The sequence below is a fragment of the Opisthocomus hoazin genome, chromosome 1 (genome assembly GCF_030867145.1).
Source record: "Opisthocomus hoazin isolate bOpiHoa1 chromosome 1, bOpiHoa1.hap1, whole genome shotgun sequence".
Lineage (NCBI taxonomy): Eukaryota > Metazoa > Chordata > Aves > Opisthocomiformes > Opisthocomidae > Opisthocomus > Opisthocomus hoazin.
This window is the reverse complement of record NC_134414.1, coordinates 21138897-21161236: the sequence shown is the minus strand read 5'-3', so window position 1 is coordinate 21161236 and position 22340 is coordinate 21138897. Positions and strand designations below refer to the sequence as shown.

The 22340-nt window shown below is 44.5% G+C and overlaps 1 protein-coding gene across 3 annotated transcripts in view; it reads left to right on the top strand.

The window, feature by feature from the left end:
* ALKBH8 (alkB homolog 8, tRNA methyltransferase) overlaps positions 1–12718 on the top strand; it is a 50902-nt gene extending 38184 nt beyond the window's left edge. For all 3 annotated transcript variants that reach the window (XM_075418289.1, XM_075418297.1, XM_075418302.1), the window contains 3 exons: positions 213–478; positions 10831–10980; positions 11996–12718. In XM_075418289.1, coding sequence (XP_075274404.1) covers positions 213–478; positions 10831–10980; positions 11996–12565 — 986 coding nt within the window. In that variant the 3' untranslated portion in view covers positions 12566–12718. The remainder of the gene's footprint in view (positions 1–212; positions 479–10830; positions 10981–11995) is intronic.
* The last annotated feature ends 9622 nt before the right edge of the window (positions 12719–22340 follow it).

Sequence of the window (22340 nt, the reverse complement as noted above, 5' to 3'; positions counted from 1 at the left end):
GCCTCTAATACACATGGGCAGCTTCCTTATTTTAAGGTCATCAGACACTTCTGCAGCTTGACCTGCATTTCAGTTTTTAAAAAGTCAAGGAGGAATGAAGGATTTCTTGCATTTTAGTATTTCACTTCTAATTTTATTTTGCTAAATAAGTTTAACCAACAAGGAATGACTTTTAAAGATTTTGTTGTTTGTGTATCTGTTGCTGTATCTAGTTTACCCATCTGTCTGTGACAGCCAGAAAGGACAGCAGAGACAGGTACAACCTTCATTTCCGCACAGTGAGATAGAGGCATCGAAGCTGGAGCAAGAATATGTACACAAGGTGTACGAAGAGATTGCCACACACTTCAGCAGTACCAGACATAGCCCATGGCCCCAGATTGTAGAGTTTCTCAGGTCCCTACCAAAAGGGTCAGTAGTGGCTGATGTTGGTTGTGGTAATGGGAAATATCTAGGCATCAACAAGGATTTGTACATGGTAAGTAGTAGCTACTGTCATTTGTTTTCATTGATACTAGTGTCTGTTCCATCGTGCAGTTGTAGCATGTTGGAGCTTCAGCCATGGGAAGACTGCCAAGAACAGAAAGCTGTTTCCTGAGCCAAGATCAATTACCAGTTGTGTTAGGTTTTCACATCCATTCACTATGTGCATTAACCTTTTTTCTTTTTTCAAAGCCACTTTTACTTTGCAAGTCAAAAGATGTTCATAAAAAAAAAAACACAGTAGTAGGTGCAGTGGGTTGAAAAATTGTAGTGGATGTGCTAGCTTTTTTGTTGTTGTTGTTGAATAAGCTTATTAAAAAGGAAAATGTTTGGGCAGTTTGAATGTTTCCAACAAGTTTTTCAATTGGTGGGTGGGGAATGCTCTGTATACATCCCTGAAATCTCCATGCGCAGTACTACTTTTCATATATCCTCTTCAGTCCTCTTTGCCCTGGTGGTGTGGCTCACTTGTGAATGATGTCACGTTTGGCTGTCCCACCGCTGTCTCTGTGCGTAGGCCCAGTAAATATGCCAACATAAAATTCATGGGGGAGTCTCAACTTCAGCGCAGATTTCTGGCCTTTCTCTCGCTCCCTTTTTTTCACTGTTAGACAGTTCTGACATCATTCTTGCTGATGTTCTCATCACCTTCCCTGTCTCACAGTCTATGCTTAGCCCAGTTTTACTTTCCCTCCCTTCCTATCAGGGAGACGTGAAGCACATACAAGTATGAACCAAGAGATAGGTTTTATTGCAAATATTTCAAAGACTTTTTTGCAAGGGTCAAACTTCCTGTTATTTCTACCCAAAAGAAATCTTTGAGAGGTGTGCACAGTGCTATCTGCTCTCCTGTGTTCGAGAATAGTCTGATTCTTTCTTGTGCTTGTACTATGGAACACTCTGAAATCCATCAGATTGAAAACTTCTATGTAAGGCAAAACATTCATTATTAATAATAATAGTCAGACTTGTTTGTCTTTCAGGAGTTTCTGTCCTGCTATTTATATTCAGCTATAAAACATAAGTTATTTACAGCGCTGTGTCTATAATGGATTTATTCCTATTGCTGTTCTTGTAAGCTAGAAGAAAATCAACTGTTTTATAAGTAGGCATGTTTATGCCTGACTGCTGTAGCCTGAAAATAATTATTAATGGTCAGTACATTTCAGTCTTTCACTCCTGGCTCCTGTAAGAAAAATCAGCAAACCTAACTAGAGAGGAGATGAGTTTGTCAGGGTACCATGAAGGTCACCTGGTCCTAGAATGAATTTAGTAAATTGCTGTGATGTAGGTTTGTGGCAGGTTTTTAAGGTAAAATATCTGCAAGATGCTGTGTTTGAGAAATTGCCAGCACCAGTCTGTTTTCTGGAGCCTACAGTTAACCAACCAAGGGAAAGAAAGGTCACATACCTACTGGCAGTCAAATGAAAGCCAGCTCTTCTCCTTTATACTTCAGGAGTTACCTCATTTCATATGTGCCTGCAGGAGAAATCCAAAACATGAAAAATAACAGTGAAAGGGAGGAAACTTTTAAAGAAGCAGCTTAGACTGTTGAGAAATAGAATCTGGGAATTGCTTCATGAAGTTGGCCTCCCTTGACATTTTATTTTCTGCTGGTGACAACTGGTTCTTCTTGGTTGGAGTTAGACTCTAGACTTTGCTTTTGCTTATGTTTGTCTGCAAGCTAGCACAGAGTCTCAGGAGGATGGGTGTGACACCTCTTTTCTACTATATTTTTTTTTATGTCAGCCAAAGTGTCCTTAAAGAAGAAAGGGTGTATATTGTGTTTACAGAAGTTTCTAAACTTTCAACAAAAATTTTTATCTCAAGAAGACTAAGAGAACTAAATTATTGTAGGTGAGAGGAGTGGTGTGGTGTTACACTGGTTTAGACACAAAGGAAGGTAGGACTGTTGGACGTCATTCGGTACTGATGAAGCGTTATCAGTAGGTGTCACTTAGATCACGTAGCATGGGTATGAGTAGTTGCTGCTAGTGAGGACAGTGAGATGATCCAAGGGGACCTGATGGTTTGGGAGCAGGTTAAACTGCAGTAATCTGTTTTCTGCTGAGAAGACAAAATACTTTGGGCGCATTTGGTGCCATTTATTGGATGGAACTTACAGTCATAAAATGCCAGAAAGCCAAGCGCTAACCAGCAGCCAGAGGAATTGGGTCAAATTCTTATAAGAGACACATGATGACTTTGTAGGCAATACAAAACCTTGTTCTTTGACCTGAAGGAAAGTGCCAGCAGACAGGAGTTAGCAAGACACTTTTCTTGTGGCCAGATTTTTAGAAAGTGAACTGTCCTGATGACTGGCTTTTGTGCATCTTCTAAAGCAACTGGTAATGACTATTATTTGGAGCAAGGTACTGCTTTGAATACTTCGCTGTTTCTGTGACTGTGGAAGGTTTCTGACGTCAATTCTTTATTTTGTGGGTTTTGATTTGTGGGAAATCAGTACTCCCTTACTCCTTAATGGGAAATCGGTACTCTTACATTCCTTGATGGGATTTTTACCTCTGTTCCCTTGCTGTACTGTTATATAGGATGTACTGTACAACAAGTGTTAGGGATGTACAAGTATTATTGCCGGTAGCCCATCTCCTTGTCATGGTGACTGTGTTGGATGAGTCAGCCTGTTCAGCTGTTCTTTTTATGTGAGGCAGAAAGGAGCAGTCTGTTCCACTTTTTGTTGTCCTCCTGGGTTCTTATTTGGGTTCAACAGAAGAAAGGTCTGATTATATAGTGCTGTTTCCCATGTGTCTGTTCACTACAGGGTGGGCATGGATCCAAGGGTGAGGGGTTAAAGAATACGCCCTGTGTATCAGGTGCATTGTTGGGATAAGGAGAGTGCTCTCTAGATGCAGGGCATCAGTTTCTTCCCTCATTTACTACTTCTGATTTGGGGGCATGAAACCTGAGCAGAAACTTAAGAGTTGTTGCAGCCTTTCCCTCACAGCAGTTGCTGTGGCTCTTGAGAAGTTTTTATGCACAGCGCACTGGAGCTCTTAGCCTAGGTCCTGTCGGGAAAGAAGCCATGAAGCAATGCTGTGAAATTAGGAGTTGTTTAGGGGTTGGGTAGAGCACTGTCAATATATCTGTGTAGCTTGGTGTGTTTTCACTCAGAAATACTGAAAACGTGAGGCAACCACTTTCTGAAGGCAAGCAATGTGATACAAAGGTCACTGTACGTTTCTAGATTGGATACTTTAAGTAGCCGCGCTAATGGTAGATCAAAGCTAGTGTTGCTCTCTTGATGGTTTTAATCTTCATGCACTGTCTGAAGAAGTCTTCAGTGTGGTCTGTGCTACTGTATTTGCTTCAGTTTCTTTGGATGATTACATATAGCCTTACCCACTTGAGAGTGGCTGTGACAATGAAACGCACGTCAGTCCAGCTGTGTGCAGTGAAAATGACAGTGCTGTAACAGCTGCATTGTTCTGACATAGTGAAAGAGCAGCAATTTTGTGACAAATAAATTCAGATTAAGAGTGTTTGAGCAAAAGTATGGAATCCAAGTCTGATATAGTTTGGGCAAAGACTGGGGAAAGGTTGAATTTAGTAAAATTTCAGATTACTTTTTCTGTCTCACCCAGCTTTTTTATTGTTTCAATGAATGAAATAGAGAGAAATAGTTTTAGGGTTTTTTTTGCACGTTGCCCTCCCCACCCAACCTCATTTTGGGGGGATTATTTAATAGTTTAATTACTTTCAAGTTTGAGATTCATATCTGTAAGCTGGGCTTTTATTTTTACAGAATGCTACGTTTCAGCCTTACCCATCCACCCATCACCACAAGGGTTTCATTCCAGAGCCAGTTGACATCATGGCAATGTATGTCATCAATTTTTATGAGCTTTAGCTCTGTCTCATGGTTTCCAGTGTCCAGGTACATGTGGTGATGTGTACATCCTCACAGGGCTAGGGTGTCAGTGAAAGATATTGAAGCCTTTCAATTTTGTGGTTTACAGTTTTAATTGCACTGATAAACTGGTGAGAAATCCAGTAACAAACAACTGAAAATGCCATTGTGCAGATACTTTATATAAAGAAATTGCTCTCCTTGCCAGAATACTGATGCTAGGAAGAAAAGTGATGGCAATGCAGGAGCCCAAATGGTTTGTTTTAACACAGGCGTGCCTGTTTCTGTAGTGCGTGTCACTCAAAGGTAATCAGTCATGTTGCTTGTGTTTCACGTGACCTTGTAAGACACCCTTTAGTTGTGAGATGTGCATCTTTCTGTTTTCTGCATTACTGTCCCAAACTGGGATCTGTGGTAACTGTGTAAACAAAGTTTGATTTTGCCACGGTGTGCAGAAGAGAGTGGGTGGAGGTTTGCTGTGGTGTGGTTGCGTAATGGTGGGTGGGTTTTAGTTGCGCTGGGTTCGCGTTGGTTGAGAACAGATCCCTGTCCAAAGGAATTAATAGTGGGTAAAAGCAGGAAGGACAAAACTAACTTAAAAAAGTATATTTGGAGCCAGCTCACTGTATTGTAGTGATTGGAGGGCGAGGCAGAGGAACCGTTCCTGCCCTTTCCTCTTAATGAGTAGGAGTCATTGAAATGATGGGAGATCTGGCATGGAGATTGCTCAGAAGGCACTGAGCAACAGCAGCACAAAATCATAATGAGCATTGAACTGCTCAACTTGGTTCTGATGCTTTGTCATTGAGAAATGATCTTCACGTTTGAGCACTTTGTTTCCACAGACACCCTGACTGTACACAATGGGAAGCCAAAACACTACGTGAAAGGAATGCTAAAGGCCTGACTCAGACCAACTGGAGGAAGCAGATTTGTCTGTCTTGCTGTGGCTGTGCGTCTTTTTCTATGTATGCGTGTCTTTGCTGGAATGTAATTTGGTTCCTCGAGGCTCTCGTGCTATCAGTTATAGCTGAGGTGTTTCTCCAGGGAGCCACATAATTCCATTTGGTGGCTGGATTTCAAAATTAGATGTCATTTTCTTCATCAGTGTCTAATGTGCTGAATCAGTTGGGTTTCCAGATGCTTAAATGAACTAATTCTACTAGGTAGAGCTAGTTATAACGAGGTAACATAGAAAGAAAATATGTAATAGTGGGCAGCATTGACCTCTCTTTACCTATCTTTATTTAAGCTTGCAAGAGGATTTATCTCTTGCAGATTTGCAGCACTGTTGCAAAGCAAGCTATTTATTTAGTTTCTGTTCCAAATCACTGCGTTAACTAGATTTTGTAAAACTTGGTTTAGCTGCTCCTGGCTGAAACAGTCGAGGTGAAGGTGCTTGGGAATGCAAAGGAGCGGGATGAGTTCTCTGCCTGTGTTATCCTGTTCCCAGGAAGCCAGGACAAAGTTGCTGCAAACTCGGACAAATCACAGGTGTTATATTTGTTTCTCCTTTCCCTTATCCTCTCATATCTTAGCCTTTTTTGATACTTCCACTAGTCTAAAGGTTTGTGTTACCCAGCATGCCCTAAAGAGAAGGTGCTGCATGCCAGGATGAGGGCATGCTTTTGCCTCTTTTTTTTTTTTTTTTTTTTTTTTTTTTTTATGTTTTGTGTTTGCTGGGGTTCTAGTTGCGGCATTACGGACCTCCATACAAATACAGATTTCCTGGCTTAAAACAAGAGTTGGATGCAGTTAGTATTTATCCAGATAGATACACTTTTAACAGGGATTTCAGGTACTGATTTTCATTGTATCTGGATTCTGAGCCCCAGTACATAGGTGTCAGTGGCCACTCTGGAGCTCCTGTGAGCCATTGTCTGCATCACAAAAATGAGTGAAGAGAGGGGTGGAGGTACCTGCAGAAAAAGCAGGGATGTGGGAATGGCTGCCTGGAGTAAAATCTGAGAAACCTGAGAAGCCAGCCTCCTTTGGGGAAATACTAAAAGGTGTAGAGCAACTTGCGGAGAGGTGGACATGCTGAGGTGGATTCAGCTGAATAGTCAGCCGTGCTATTTGAGAGAGGTATGAGAAAATGGGAGGTTTCAGCAAGTAATTTGATTTGGAAAACTGAGAAAACAGGTATAAGAAATAATCATTGAAGACTCACAGATAATAAGAAATAGGGAACTTTAAAAATGTATGCAGCTTGGCTCACCAAGAGATGTACTAGATTCTGTTAGTTTTGGGCACTAAACTAATAGTAATTAATCTGCCTTTCTCCCCTCTTCTAGAAGATATGTCAGCAAGGACAATATCCTGTGCTAAGCATCGAAGTTAGAGATCTGAACTGGCAAAAATTAAAGCATTCCAGTTATATTTTAAGAATTATTTTAGAAAATATTTTGATCGCATGTTTAATTAAAGAGAAAAATAAGCCTGTTCTAAATTAAAACATTCCTTTGAACTGTTTTCTGTAAACAAAACTTCATCACATCAAAGCTTCTGTGTGCTTCAGAATGTAGAAATCAGTAACAGAATTGGGAAAAGCTGAACTTGGGCTCTCTGACACGTGCTGTAAATGTTTCTATACTCATAAAAATCATCATTTTCCAGCTGTAAGCTAGCGTTGCACCACTGAAGTTAGCTGCTTTTTACTAGCTTACTGTTTTCTAAGTGACTGAAACCAGTGTATTTTGATTTTAATGAATACATGTGTCATGTAAGCTAGAAAATGCAGGAATGTGGTGGTTGTAATTCTTTTAAAATACCTGCAGAGGTAATTCTAGTAAGGATGCTAAATTTGTTTAGCTTCACTGCCAGGCATATCTGTAGTGACTCCCTGTGTTCAGCATTTATGTATATATGCAAAGCACCTATTATAATGTTTACATTTAAAACCATGTAAAGTTTTAGCCTAATATACCTATTTTAGAGCAGCTATGTATTCGAAGTGATTTATTTCAAGGTCTCCATTTTCACTGCGAAACAATCTTTTTGCTTTGGATGCAGATTCACTTTAAAAAGTATGACAATACAAGTAAGCCTGACTTTGTAATTATTTGATATAATTTAGATGCAAATGAGGGCTTCACCTTCTGGCAGCAATGCCTTTGTTCTCATTCTTAGTTCATTGGATTTCATCAACATACAGTGTAGTCCTTTTTGAAGGTCATTTTGAGAGGGGAGGATTGCATTCCATTATCCAGTCCCTTTTCACTATAGACGCACAGGGCCAAAGCAATTCTTTCTGGGAAACCTTGTTGTCAGTGGAAGTTGCAAGTATTCTTCCCCCTCCTTCTGCCAGAATTGAATTTGGTCCTTTGAGCTTTATTAAATACTGCATGCTGATGTCTTAATTGCCAAAGTAGTTGAAGGCACTGGTGATGAGGCGTGGAATCTCTACATGCAGGTTGTCAGCTCAATCAGTGCCATGATGAGAGTAATTTAAAGACACTCCAGTTGGCTTCCATGGTGAAATGATGGGGTTTTATGTTTACTTCCAAGCAAACAAGAGTTTTCTTTTTTCATTCGTAAATAACACTATTCAGTCAGTGCTTCAGTAAACGCAGAGGTGAGGCCAAGGAATAAATGTGAGGAAAGCAATGCTAGCATTGATCTTTTCAGGTCTGTTTAGAGATAACTGGCAGGACAATATGCGCATATTCATATGTGTTTTTTGACATGCTGTTTTTGTGGAGGATCATCTTGGGTTGTCAGGTTGGCATTTTCACAGCTGTGTCATTTAGTTTGGACTGAAAGTCAGGGACCTGACTAGAAAGCACCTCACCTGGAAACTTTCAGGACGTATGACTGGAACAAATCCTGGTTTTCTTCAGAACTGTGATGGTAGACTGAAAGATAAAATGATTTGAACCAATGAAATTAAAGCTTATGGTGGAAAATAAATATATCTTCATTAGTCATTACAAAAGAGATTTTTAATTTTAGCAGTGGTGTTGTCTATACTGGGTTGATTAGCCAGAGCAAGTTGTTTGCTATTCTTTTTGCATAAAGCATGGATTAGCATTCTTCTTGTGTCAAATACATTAAACACTGTCAGCAGTAATTATTTAGGATTATGAATCTGTTCTCTGCCATCTACTTGTTGCTGATCATTGAAAACAAAAATAAATTTAATATTCTCATGCAAGCCGAGTTTGCTACATGACTTGGTAGCAAGGCTTTGGTTTGAGGATTCAAAGTGCATGGCAGACATGAAAATGATGGTGGTGCATGCCTCATTCTATCTGTTCTTTCAGAAGGGTCTTGATCGGTTTGGATTTATTGTTTTTATGCAAACATGTAAAAAACCTCTTGTAGATGCTTTTTCTTACCGTCTTTGATCTGGGAACTGGGCAAGGTTCAGAGAGGGGAAAAAAAAAATATCACAGAATCACAGAATGGTAGGGGTTGAAAGGGACTTCTGTGGGTCATCTAGTCCAACCCCCCTGCCGAAGCAGGGTCACCTACAGCAGGCTGCACAGGACCTTGTCCAGGTGGGTCTTGAATGTCTCCAGAGAAGGAGACTCCACAACCTCCCTGGGCAGCCTGTTCCAGTGCTCTGTCACCCTCAGAGGGAAGAAGTTCCTCCTCATGTTCAGACGGAACTTCCTGTGCTTCAGTTTGTGCCCTTTGCCCCTTGTCCTGTCGCTGGGCACCACTGAAAAGAGCTTGGCCCCATCCTCCTGACACCCACCCTTCAGATATTTATAAGCATTTATTAGGTCCCCTCGCAGCCTTCTCTTCTTCAGGCTGAACAAGCCCAGCTCCCTCAGCCTCTCCTTGTAGGAGAGATGTTCCAGTCTCCTCATCATCCTCGTAGCCCTCCGCTGGACTCTCTCCAGTAGCTCTTCATCTTTCTTGAACTGGGGAGCCCAGAACTGGACACAGGACTCCAGATGAGGCCTCACCAGGGCAGTGTAGAGGGGAAGGAGAAACTCTGTCGACCTGCTGGCCACACTCCTCTTGATGCATCCAAGGATCCCATTAGCTTTCTTGGCAGCCAGGGCACACTGCTGGCTCATGGTTAACCTGTCGTCCACCAGGACACCCAGGCCCCTCTCCGCAGAGCTGCTCTCCAGCAGGTCCACCCTAAGCCTGTACTGGTGCATGGGGTTGTTCCTCCCCAGGTGCAGGACCCTGCATTTGTCCTTGTTGAACCTCATCAGGTTCCTCTCTGCCCAACTTTCCAGCCTGTCCGGGTCACGCTGAATGGCAGCACAGCCTTCTGGTGTATCAGCAACTCCTCCCAGTTTGGTGTCATCAGCAAACTTGCTGAGGGTACATTCTAACTCTTCATCCAGGTTGTTGATGAAGTTAAACAAGGCTGGGCCCAGTACTGACCCCTGGGGGACACCACTAGTTACCGGCCTCAAAGAAACATTTTATGAGGTGTCCTGAAATGGTTCCTAGGGGTCTGTTGGGGTCGATGTAGTTTGAGAGTTAGCATGACTAGGCCGCTTAAGCAAAACAGTTAGCATAACTGAACAGGCTGCTGGAAAGGGCAGCTAAGAATAACAATTGAGAAAGTTCTGGTAGTGCACATGATGTGGGTTAGCAAAAACAAGATGTGTTCAAGGACATGCAGGCGGTCTGTTGCTACTGGCGTTAGTGCATAGTTACCAATCATAAGGGAATATGAGGAGCGTGAACAGCGTGTGATTTATGTCTGTAGCCTATCTGAATAAGCGTGATCGCATGTGCAGATATGGAAAATGTATATAACCACGCAAGCAGACCAATAAAAGGGAATTGGTTGTGCATTGCAGCAGTGTGTGAGTCGTTCCTGTCCCTGCATGGATGCTGAAACTCGGCAGGGGTCACTTCATTTGGACTGTACAGAAGCTTGGAAAATTATGTTGTGCTTAAATCTTTGTGGATTGTGGTACTGGGAGTGAAGAAGACTGTACCTGAGCACTTACTTGCACTGAAGTGACGAGGGTTGGGTGATCAGTGAAGCTGTGCGACATACTTCAGCGATGCCACCAAAGTCACCAGATTGTCATTTATACTTATAGATTCAGCTTTTGTGAGTTCTGTATTTGGCTGCTTCAAATGTTGTCAGGTTACAAACGGTAATTGAAAGGAAAAGAAAATACGGAGGCTAGGTTAGGTCACCTTGTGTTTTGCTGGTTGCAAGATATGTTAAGAGTCAGATTTGAAGAAAAGTTACGTTGAAACCTGTTCTGTCTTAAGCTGGTTCAAAATCAGGGTGGTACAATGAGCTGCCTAATATCCAGTCTGCCATCTATGTGTTAAGCATCATGTTTTTCTTTTTGTCTATACCCGAGAACCATATATTCCTCTTATGTAAGGCTATTTTCTCACGCTCGCTCTCGTTCTTATTTTAAACTAAAACGTGTTACCTCAGTAGGATACTGTGTTGATTCTGTTACTGTAAGCATCAAGTGAAAATCATGCTCCAGTCTTGTAATTATGCTCTTACGAAAAGCTTAATGAAACCCTTTCTGTTGTAGGTTGGCTGTGATCGCAGCAAAAACCTGGTGGATATTTGTGGAGAAAAAAATTTCCAGGCTTTTGTCTGCGACGCCCTCTCGGTGCCAATCCGCAGCGGTTCTTGTGACGCCTGCATCTCTATTGCTGTCATCCACCATTTCTCAACAGCAGTAAGTCACCCCTCTGTGCGCCCCACTGTACTGTTGTATTGCTGTGCAGAGCTGCTAATGTTATAAAAAATCAGCTAGTTTGGGCTCGCGGAAGCTAAAGGGAAGAACGAAATGGTGGGTGGAAAGTGAAGGTTTGCTGTAAGCAGTTGTCAGAGCAGAGTTAAGCTGTGGTGCTTAGACTTTCTCTTCACGTTCTCCCTCTGCTTGTCAGATGCCCATGCTCCTGCTGGCACCTTGATCTAGGTGTTTGTGTTTCATTTTTGTGTGCTTACAATTAGTGACACTGGAGAAGGGGGCTCTGCTTTGGCAGTCAAGAGATGTGCTACTTCCTGGCTCAGATCTTGAGCAGGTCTCATGATTTTTTTTCTCGGTGCCTTCATTGTCCAGCTATGAAGAACAGCAGGGACACTGCTCGGTAGTCTGCTGTGTCTCTGGGCTGTGTAATCTTCTCCTGGCAAGAGCTGTGCAATTGTAACAAGTTTTTAGACCATGGAGCTGTAATCTGAGGTGGGGCCCAGTGGTCTCTCCATATGAGAAATACAGCGAATATTTACAAATGCAATATAAAAAAGTAGAAAGAAATCTGTTTTGGAGAAGGATGACGTATCTTTGTTTGGGGTGTCAGAGGACCTGTTTAAGTTGTAACTCTGACCCTTCAGCTAAAAATTTAGGGTGTGTATCATCAGGTGTGGTAGACCTGAATGTGGGATTTTAGATACTGAACAGCCTTCTTGAAGAGGTTTCATTTCCTGACTTCCAGAAGTCATTTCCAACTGGGCTGATATGTCCAAGAAATCGTGCTCAGCAAGGTACTGTTATCAGGTGGAAAGAGAATTGTTCAGGAAAATGTCTTAGCTTGAGCATAGTGATGGACTATATTATGAATGAAAATGAATAGTGGAAAAAATTCCTCTGCTTTTATTGTGTCTTGGGGAGAGACAGAAAGGAGGAACTGCTGCCATTCCCTTCTTCTGTCTTTATGTACTAGCTTCACGCTGTCATTTTTGCTTTATAGGAGAGGAGGCTGGCTGCCATCTGTGAACTAGCTCGACTTCTAAGACCGGGTGGAACAGCACTCATTTATGTCTGGGCAATGGAACAAGAATACAAAAGCCAGAAGTCTAAATACCTTAAGGACAAGAATGGTAGTAAAGACAAGGAGGAGGAAATCAATACTGGCACAGCCCAGAGACCGCTTAGTGATCAAACGCCTGAGAGCAGCAGCCAAGACTCATCACGTTCTGACCGACTGCGTAATGACTCGAAGGACGAAGGCTGTGATGCAGAGCCAGTCGCAGACTCCAGACTGCCTGTTCACGCTAACCGAACCTCCTTTCACTCTCAAGATTTGCTGGTTCCCTGGCACCTGAAAGGTGGCACTAAAAAGAAAAGGGAAAGTGTTGATAGAGTGTCATTGCCAGCTGGCTCTAAGGAATCACAAGAACCCAGCCCTGTTTTCCACCGTTACTACCATGTGTTCTGTGAAGGGGAACTGGAAGCAGTGTGCAGATCCCTGGATTGCGTGAGGGTTCAGAAGAGTTACTATGATCAAGGAAACTGGTGTGTGATTCTAGAAAAGTTGTAGCCTGTGGTGTTTCATTTGTTTTTTACAGTGTGAAAGGTATTTTTAATGCAGGTTGCAGATATTGCCTCCTTTCAAACAGCAGAATAAAGATTTTTTTATTGAGTTAATAGCAGTAACTAGCACTGTGCGTTAACAAAAAAATGGCCAAACTCAGATACTACCTTTGTAGAGTGTTTATTTTACTTTTGTGAATTACAACAAAGAAGATTAAGTGGGAAAGTACTGGCTATGGAAATCTAAGGCCAGTGTTGAGCTTTTAAAGGCGAAGGGCCTGGTTCTCCCTGCTGTTATACCAGTTTAAGCTGGTGTAGCTGCAGCGGCCTCCCTACAGCCCACAGCTAATTGGGATGGAGTTCTGGGCAGGAAAGGTATAGCTGTTTGCTGTGTAAAACTGTGGGTCAGGCGGGAGGAAATGAATGGCGTGTGAAGCAGTTTAGCTGAAGAGTCAGAGCATTGCCTGAAGTTCAGTAGAGCGTCCTGCCTGCTTTGCTGTCTGTCAGGGGTCACAGATCTCTTTCAGCTTGGAATTTACTCTCTTTTCCTGGTCATGGTACTAATGATTTTCCTGAGGTGTGAGGCTGCCCAGCTGGAATACCCTGCTCAGCTCTGATAATCTGCTGCCTTCCTGTGAGCATAAGGCTCTGTGCCTGCAGCACCAGGGCTCGTGGTGTGGTGCTACCTCCAGTGCCCCTGGAGAAAAACAGAAAAAAGATTGAAGTGAGGGCAGTATTTGTGCAAATTTTCTGCAGGGTAGTTTCAACCCCTAAATATTGGTGGTAAGCAATATTTATTATACTTCAGCAGAACGAAGAACCGGAGTAGAGGGGAACTGATGCTGGGCTGGCTGACTCACAGCAGCCCATTGCTGCCATTACTTGCGATGCCTAGCACAATTTAACACAGCTCTTGTGCTATCAAAGGAGTGTGCCACCTGAAATGCATTTCCAGAATTAAATATAATGGACTGGCTTTTGCATGTTGAGTGGCTGTTGGTGCCTCTAAAAACAGTACTGATAGGCTGTGCTCTCTTTGCCCCCCATTTGGGCCCTGTGGCTCCCCCAGAGTTCTGCTGCTTCCCTCTACTTCCCTGGCAGAGGCAGCGTTAGGCAGTGTCCAGTGTGGTGTTAAGCATTTCCCCACTTCCAAGGCTGATTAACATCATTTCTTCACTGCTGCATAAATGAAGAGGTCAGATTCCTTCTTTGACCAGTTCTATGGCGAAGCACCTGGGATGTCTGAGAGAGGAGTCAGACTTTGCTGTCAGCCTTCTAATACCACGGATGTCTCTGCTGCGAGGTTTTCCTTTCAACCAACTGCTTTTAGCTAAGTCACAGCAGCATTTCCCACATTTCACCCTGACCCAGAGCAGAAGGTGTCACTGTCCCTGTCCCAGAGAGCCTGGCAGTGATGGGTCTCAGCTGGTTCTGGTTCTGGAAGGAGGTTCTGGCATGGAGAACACCGCCTTGGGCAACACTGGTGTGTGCAGTATGTAACTCGTTACCAAAGGGGGTTTTCCCAGCATTTCTCAGGGCTGTGAGCCAGAGGCCGGTCCCAAGAGCACGTCAGCTTTTCAAAGACATTAGAAGAGTTGAAAGAGCTCTGACATCCTCTGACACCTGCAAATGTTATGAAATACTGCTTTGATTAAAGTCAGGCAGTCTCTTCAGATGTTTGGAGACAAATCAATTGGTGAAGGAGAAAATGACAAGGGAGGACAGCAGGTAGATGTTAACAAAATGTGTTGCAGAGGTTTACTGAGGAGCTTGTTACAACACAGAATTATGTGCCACCACAGCTGCCCTCTGCAGTACTTGCTTGCCCCTTTTACCTCCTGGAAGTGTAGTGAGCTGCGACTTTTTAAGGTCAACAGTTGGATTTAAATGTTACAGGTTTCACAGTGCAGTGGTTTTCATAATAATGATGTTCCTTTTTTGGCCTTATTTAAATAACAAATGGTCTTAAATGGTTATTCATTTGCAGTCTAGAAGATAAAGGGAAAGCAGAGCTCCATGGGGGTGTGACCTGTGCTGTGGATGCCACTGTCTCTCCTGTGGCAGTCCTCCCCGGTGTCCCAGTCATACTCGGAGTGCCTCAGTGCACCCCGGAGTAGGGGGGTGGCAATTTCTGCTCTGGCCCAAGTGCCACCCTTGGTTTAGCTCTGGGCATATGCAGGCAAACATCTGGTGGTGTGACCAGAGATGGCTAGGGGGGGGTCACTGTTCCCCTTGTTTCCATCCTCCTGTTCCAGGCACCACCAGGCCACCCAGCCTGACCCTGCACCAGACAGACCTGTCCGCAGATGTGTTGCACTGTCCTGCCCTGACAAAATGAGTGCTTCAGAGCATTTGCGGGCTTAAAGCTAAGTAGACAATGACATGATTTGTTTTCTTTGGGGCAGACAAAAAAATGTAACCTACAAAGCACTGAGGGCTTCTCTTAACTTCATAGAGGTCCTTCAGACTGACGTCCTGGTGCAGTGATGCCAGTGACAAAACTCCCCCAGACCTCGGAGAGGCTGGATTTCCCTGGAAGTGCTCAACTTAAGCTTACTAGGGAAAGGCTTCAAGGGACAACACGCTGACCATGTTGCTTTGCTGGACTGAGCGCCATGAAAATCTGCATGGGACCACAGCTTCTCTTCAGAGAGCTTGAAGGACTGGCCTCAGCAGAGTGAGCAGAAGATGAGTTCTTGTACTGCTCCTCAGGGCTATATGAAGGCAGCATAGAGGAGAATGCAGGGGGAAAGGCAATTTTCCCTGTTCTGGAACTTCTCCAACAATTTTAATATGATGGAAGAGTTCTTGATGGATTTGTATGTCAGTCCTTGATCAAAGTACGAAAACCTACTAGAGAACCTATTTCTGGTGAAGGTTCCAAATGATTGTTTGAAGAGAATATTTAGGTCTTTACAGAAGTCTCAAGTTTGCTACTTTCCTGGGTGTTTTTTTTCCTGTTTAGTGTGTGTTTGTTTTTTCAGAACTGTTTCTCTATTTTTAGTGGAGTTTGTCAAGATCTTTATTTTTGTGTGCACAACAATTTCCAACATGATTTTATTGAAATCTGGGAAGAAATATTTGCGTATGTGTTTAGTTAAGTTCTGCATGTGGGGAAAAAAATGCCGTTTTCATGTGCAAGAAGCAATATAAAAAGCTTTAAACTTTCGTTTTAAGTAAATTCCTTGTTTATCAAACACAAAAATAAAAAGCAAATACAGAAAAATCCCAAGTACTCGCCCCCATGGTAAGCCATCCTTCAGTCATTGGACTGGCTGGTTAGTCTGTTTTTTCCCATTTTGTGTGAATCTGGGAAGGGTCTCGGTGTGCAGCCCACAAATTTCCCTTGTTATTGGAGTCCATATTTCTGCAAATTCCAAAAATGAGATTTGGTTAACTTCTGCCTTGTCTTGTGTGTGGTTAATAGTAAGTACTATCTTGTCCCCTTACTCCTCCTATTTGCAGTGATGCCTAGAAAATACCGGAGCAGTGTGCTGTGGATAGCTACTGCCTGTCCCACAGCCAGGCGACTCGTTGCTCCCCTCGTCTGTATCCCAGTTCCCTTATGCCTTGTTTCATACGTTCTCTGAGGTGTGTGCTCTTCGTGCAGTGTGGGCGCAGCTGGCTCCTGCTCTGCAGCTGTGTTTTGTGTCGGGTTTGGTTCCACAGGCATGTTCCTCACCAGCAAAGGCAGGCTGAGATGTGGCCTCTCTCAAGTTGTGGGTTCCATCCTTCAGACGTGCTGGAAACTGAGATGGCTGCACAGAGAAAATTACATGAGATGCCTGATTTGTAGGAGGGAAGAGTCCCGAGATAGATGAGATGGCTGGAGATGGTATTCGACCCCTTCCCAAGCTTTTGCTTTGCCTAATCTCTCCTGATTTTTTAGAAGTATATTGACATGTTTATAATAAGATTTCTCTAAAAAAAAAAAAAGTGAAAAAAGTGATAGCTGAATTATAAACCGTCAAGATAGAGACTGTGTTAGCAAACAGGATTCCAGTTTCCTTCATCTGGACAAGCTGTTGCGTGGTAGAAAATGTTGAAGCAGGATGAGGACTTAGGAAAATACGCAGTTTAGAAGTGTCTGCCAGGTATTCAGCCTTTATTCCTGCAGACCATCAGTCTGCTCTTAGCAGACAAAGCAATTAATCTGTATAAGAGATGCAGATATTTAGGTCAAGGTCTTTTCTCCCAATTTGTGAACTCAGAGTGGTTCGAGATGTACAGGAACAAAATGTCTAGAGCTGAGGATAATTCATCCTTGCCTCAGGCACACTGCAGACTTGTTCAAAGGGGCAATATTTCAGTGATGGTTTGACAAACGGAATGGTAGTCCGATGCTGATGCAGAGGGAAGCCAGTGGTAGTTCATGTTAAAAATAAAGGATCTTCTGGGGAGAACGACACTATAATGCACCTGCACGATGGGTCCAAATCGGGCCTGGCTGTTGATATGGGGTGCATCTCTCCAGCCTGGACAGAGCCAGGTCTCCCGCACCTGTCGTAATTTGATCCAGAAAAGCTCGAGGTATCTCTGAGCTTCAAGGAAGCTGAAGACACCTGCTTTGGTGGCAAGTTATTTTTTCTTATGGGGACAGCCATGGCCTCAGCTCTCTGTGGCTCAGGCAAATCGTAGAAAGTCAGATTCTCCTACTATTCTTCTGTGCCAAACTTGTAGGTCACTGAGCTCAAGAGCTGAATTTACAATCTTGCATATCCTCCTGTGCTCCCTCAGGCTTAGAGGCATGGCTTCAAGATGAGGGGCAGTAAATGGGCAGAGCTTACTTCTAGGTGATGACGAGCATTTGGGGTCAAGAGCTCTGAGAAGCTCTTGACATAGGAGTGTGACCTCCTGTCTCCTGGTAGGTATTTCTGTAGCATCACATGTGGTGAAAACAGAAGTGAACCCCACTTTGCAGGAGGGGCTTCGTCCTGTGGAGCTGTGATGGGGATGCCTTGAGAAAGGGCCGCCTCCTGAGGCTTGGCCACAGCTTTGAAGTATAGATAGGAAGTAGGTGAGGAGCTGCTTAGGGATGCAGAGCTGCAAGTACCTCATGGAAACGCTCAGGCCTACAAGGCTATTACGTGGGAAGTTTTCTCCTTGCAATTTTTGGTGCGCATTATTTTGGATCTGTGTCCGTCCTCCCTGTTTCCATGTTGCTAGGAATCAAGGTGCAACATGCACTTGCTAAGAGGACAGCTTGTTCCTTTCAGGGTCAGGTGTCCTTGGACCAGCTTTTGTTTTGTGTCAGTCAGAGGTGGTCAAGTAAAAGGCTCCAGGAGGCACATTTGGGCTCTGGAGTGGCTGTGAAATAAAGGCTTTAGAAGAAAGTGCACATCGTATTTCAAAACTGACAGAAGAAAAGGGCATCTTTATGAGGGCTCTGTGGAGTTGCTTTGATGTTCTCTGTATAGGTATGGACGAGGGGGAGGACCTCCAGGAAGGTGGATGGAGAGCTATGCTCCTCTGAGCTCGCTGGGGAGCTGCCTGGTCTGCGCAGTGCCGTGAGGAAGACCACTGTGCCAGTGTGCGTGCAGATGGAGATACAGAAAGGTAGTCGTTTCTCTTCTGATGCTTCTGTCTCTGCTGAGAGTCGAGTGGTTGAGAGGGACGTTTCCTTACTTTCTGGATGTGCAGGGATGCAGTACGACAGACAGGGCAGGACTGGTGGGATTCCCTGAAAATGAAGCAGCTTGTAGTAGGGGCTCCCAGCAGGGTCTGTCAGCTCAGTGGTCTGGGAGTGACTCTGAAACAGAAGGACTTGTCCGCGGGAGTGCATCTTTGATTTTCCTGGAATATCTCAGCCTAGCTGTCCAAGAGAGACGGTCAGGGAAGTGGTGTGATGCCATCAGTGGGAATCCTTTTCATGTTTTGGGAAGAGGAGGACTTAACCTTCAGGTGTGGAAGGAAAATTACTTTGAGAGCGGTGGAATTTGGAAAGATGACCCTCGCTACTGCTAGGTCACCTGACTTCAGTGCTGGAGTTGCTTTGTTCCCTGGTGTTAAGGGGTCATGAACAGATGCGGCCAACAGGAACTGGTCAGGTTTAGCAAAGACAAACGCAAAGTCCAGTTCTGGAGCAGAGCAACCCTGCGCATTGGCATGGTGAGGGACTGACCAGCTAGGTGGGATGTCTGCAGGAAAGAAGCTGGGCTCCTGGCTGGCAACAGGCTGAAAGTGTGTCAGCCCTGGGGTGCGGCCCAGAGAGCTTGTGCAATCTCTGTCCTTGGAGATCTTGAAAATTCAGCTGGGCAAAGGCATGAGCCACTTGCTTGGACTTTGAAATTTTTTCCACTTTGAGTGTAGTTGGACTATGTGAGCTCCTGAGGTCCCTACCACAACTAACCTCCATTTTTTTCTTTTTTTTCTTGTTTTTGTGTTGGGTTTTTTTTCCCTCTTGACCTTTGTCAGTGAATCGCTCACCTGTGTGGTTCCCTCACCACTCCCCCATGTCTGTATTTCTCTTGCTTCAGACTGATGCTCCTCCAGCGTTTGTGCTGCTGGCATGGCCAGGCCGGCTGTTTGCTGCAGCGGGAAGGGGACAACGCAGGGAGCCACAGATTGGGGCCAACAGCTTCCCGTGTGTTTCATGGTCTGATTCCCTGCAAAGGTCCTTCCCTGCCGCAGGGGACAGGTGCTGGCAGTCCAGCACAGGACGAGGGTTTGAAGGCGATTGTTGTGAAGTCAAGGAAAAGAAACAGAAGTATCACAGAGCAGCAGCAGGGAGGAGGTGACACCTTCTCTGTCTGTTTCTCTCCTCTTATTGTCACCTGCTGTCACATCCTCTGGAGCAGGCAGGCAGGGGTGGCATGTACCGTGCAAAGCAGTACAGCTTACTGCAATTTCATCCTGCCCCTCATCTTTGCACTCTTCTCACATGAGAAGATATCCAGACTTAAAAACTGTAGAAAGAAATGGCCACTTATAATATTGCGAAATGCATCTTTCTCTGAAGTTAATTCACAAGGATAGAGCCAGAAACTTCTGGTTTTGCATGGATCTTTCTAATTTCCTATGGGTGTAAATACCTGTGATAGCCCTTGGTGCAGGGAATTTCACCTGGTACTATGTCTAAGTGCTTACAGTTGGCTTGGATGCCACCAGGCTGGAGCTCTGTGCCTCCAAATTCATCCTAGGCTGAGGAGACTGATTTGTGGTGCGGTTGTAAGCAAGCCCTCCGCTGGCCCTAAAAACACAGAGTCACGAAGCTCTGTGTTAGTGCAGAGAGCACATAAACGAGGTGGAACAGCTTCCCAGGAAAGCGCAGGATCTCCCTCAGCCAGGCAGCTGCTGAATTAATCCATGTGCTAAATCAGGCAGGTGGGTTTGAGACCCAGCCTGGCACTGCCTTCTGCCCAAGACTGCCATCCGCAGTGGGATGCCGGACCCCTTCTGTCTGATTTAACCCCCAGAGAGGGAAAACAGCTGAAAATCCCACAGGGAGACAGATGTCCTATATGGCATTAAGTTAGATGTCTGTGTCTCTCAAGTTGCAGGGTCAAGGCACCATCTGAATTTAGCCTTCTGATGTCTTTTTAGGAAGTGTGGCCATTTGCCATGGACCATCAGGGTTGTGCTGCGTCTCGGGGGGGCAGCTGGTTGAGGACCTGGTCTTCACAGTTTATCTTTCTGCAGGGACAGGTGGTAGTTCAGATAACAGAGCTACAGGTTTTGCAAAGGTTTCTTGACCCCCATATTATATTGAATTATGTGAGATGCAGAAGGAAAAATACAATCCATTTTCTTGGCAACAGATCCTTTCACTGCTATAGCACATTTTGAGAATTTAGGGCGAAGTACTTTGAAATGTGCTCTGGCAGGAAAAGTTCACATGAAGAACTTGAAGTTCTCTGAAGAGACATGTACATTACTGTGCAGACAGAACCAGCCTGCTGTGCTGGACAAACATCCATCCCTTTCCCTGTTCCTGATCTGAGACTGAATTGTGTTCAAGGCAAGGTTTGATGGGGCTTTGAGCAACCTGATTTAGTGAAAGATGTCCCTGCCCCTGGTAGGGGGTTGGACTGGATGGTCTTTGAAGGTCCCTTCCAACCCAAACCATTCTACGATTACAAACTCTCCCATTATGACCTGGGAGAACTCTGCTCTAGTGTTCCTGTCCCACTGCAGGCAAGCTGGAACAAAAGTGCTTTCAGTCCATTTCATCTTTTTTGTCCGGATCCGGTCCGTGTGCCAGCTGATGGCCACCAGTTACCACCTCCTTTGGACACAGACACAGTGGTATTGCTTTGCATAATGAGTAAGGCCACCAGGACAATGGTTGAAAATACAAGAAATTTATAAAAAGAGATCAGAATCTGTATGGTGTCGTGTTCCCCAGACCCTCCCTGCTATCACCGGACAGCAAAGAACTCCGCGTTTACCTCATCTAACACACATTTGCAGTCTAAGGTAGAAATGAACTTTCAGTGGGTGTCTGGGTGCGTGTCTTTCTTGGAAGTGGTTGGAAAAACATCCCTGGCAACTCGTACCAGATGTGTTTACAAAATGCTATGTCAAAAGTTATTGCCACATCTGGATGCTGTCATCTGAACTAGATCTAGCACTTTGCACTGCAGCTACTGGATTCAGCCGTGCCGCAGGTCTCAGTGCATTTTCAGGGACATTCAAAAAAGAAATGAAATAGCTCAGCTGTGTATTTAGATTTCAACTTAGGCATGTGGTTGTAGATCCTTTTTAAAATTCTTCAGGCTGCTGCTGCTCACTTTCTTGTACTGATCCCCACTGTGGGGATGTTTTATGTTTTAAAGACATCTTTGAATAGAGACTGGGACTGTGCAGAGATTCTGCTAGTCTGACTTGGTTTTAGTTTCTGAAGTGGAGGATTGTGTTGCTGCAACTTGAGGGTGAAAGAGGAAAAAGAAGATAATTTTGTGTCATATTGCTCTTATAGAATTATAGAATGGAAAGGGTTGGAAGGGACCTTAAAGATCATCTGATTCCAACCCCCCTGCCATGAGCAGGGACATCTTCCACTAGACCAGGTTGCTCAGAGCTTCGTCCAACCTGGCCTTGAACATTTCCAGGGAGGGGGCATTCACAGCTGCTCTGGGCAACCTGTGCCAGTGCCTCACCACCCTCATGGTGAAGAATTTCTTCCTAATATCTAATCCAAATCTGCCCTCTTTTAGTTTAGAGCCGTTCCCCCTTGTCCTGTCACTGCACACCCTTGTGAAAAGCCCCTCTCCATCCTTCCTGTAGACCCCTTCAGGTACTGGAAGGCTGCTAGAAGGTCACCCTGGAGCCTTCTCTTCTCCAGGCTGAACAGCCCCAACTCCCTCAGCCTGTCCTCGTCGGAGAGGTACTCCAGCCCTCTGATCATCTTCGTGGACCTCCTCTGGATCCGCTTCAACACATCCATGTCCTTCTTATGTTGGGGGCTCCAGAGCTGGATGCAGTACTCCAGGTGGGTCTCACAAAAGCGGCGTAAAGGGGCAGAATTTCCACCCCCCTTTTTTGTTCTTAAAGGGCTATTTTAATCAAACAGTCACAAGGTTGCTGCAAAGCCATGATCTCCCAATGTCATTGTCTTACATGCTGGAAAAAGGAGTAAGTAATTTGTTGCAGGCAATACTGTACTTTGCTTTTCCTCCCTGTCCATCTTGGATTGCAGCAGCCATGGGGTTTTGTGTCTGCGAACTGTGACCAGCCTGTACCGCCTGCAGAGCCACAGCTGGGGGGACTCGGTGCGAAGTTGTGCTGGACAGCAGGAGTTTTGGCAAGACGTATGTGCAACCTGCCCCTCCGAGCTCTCCCGC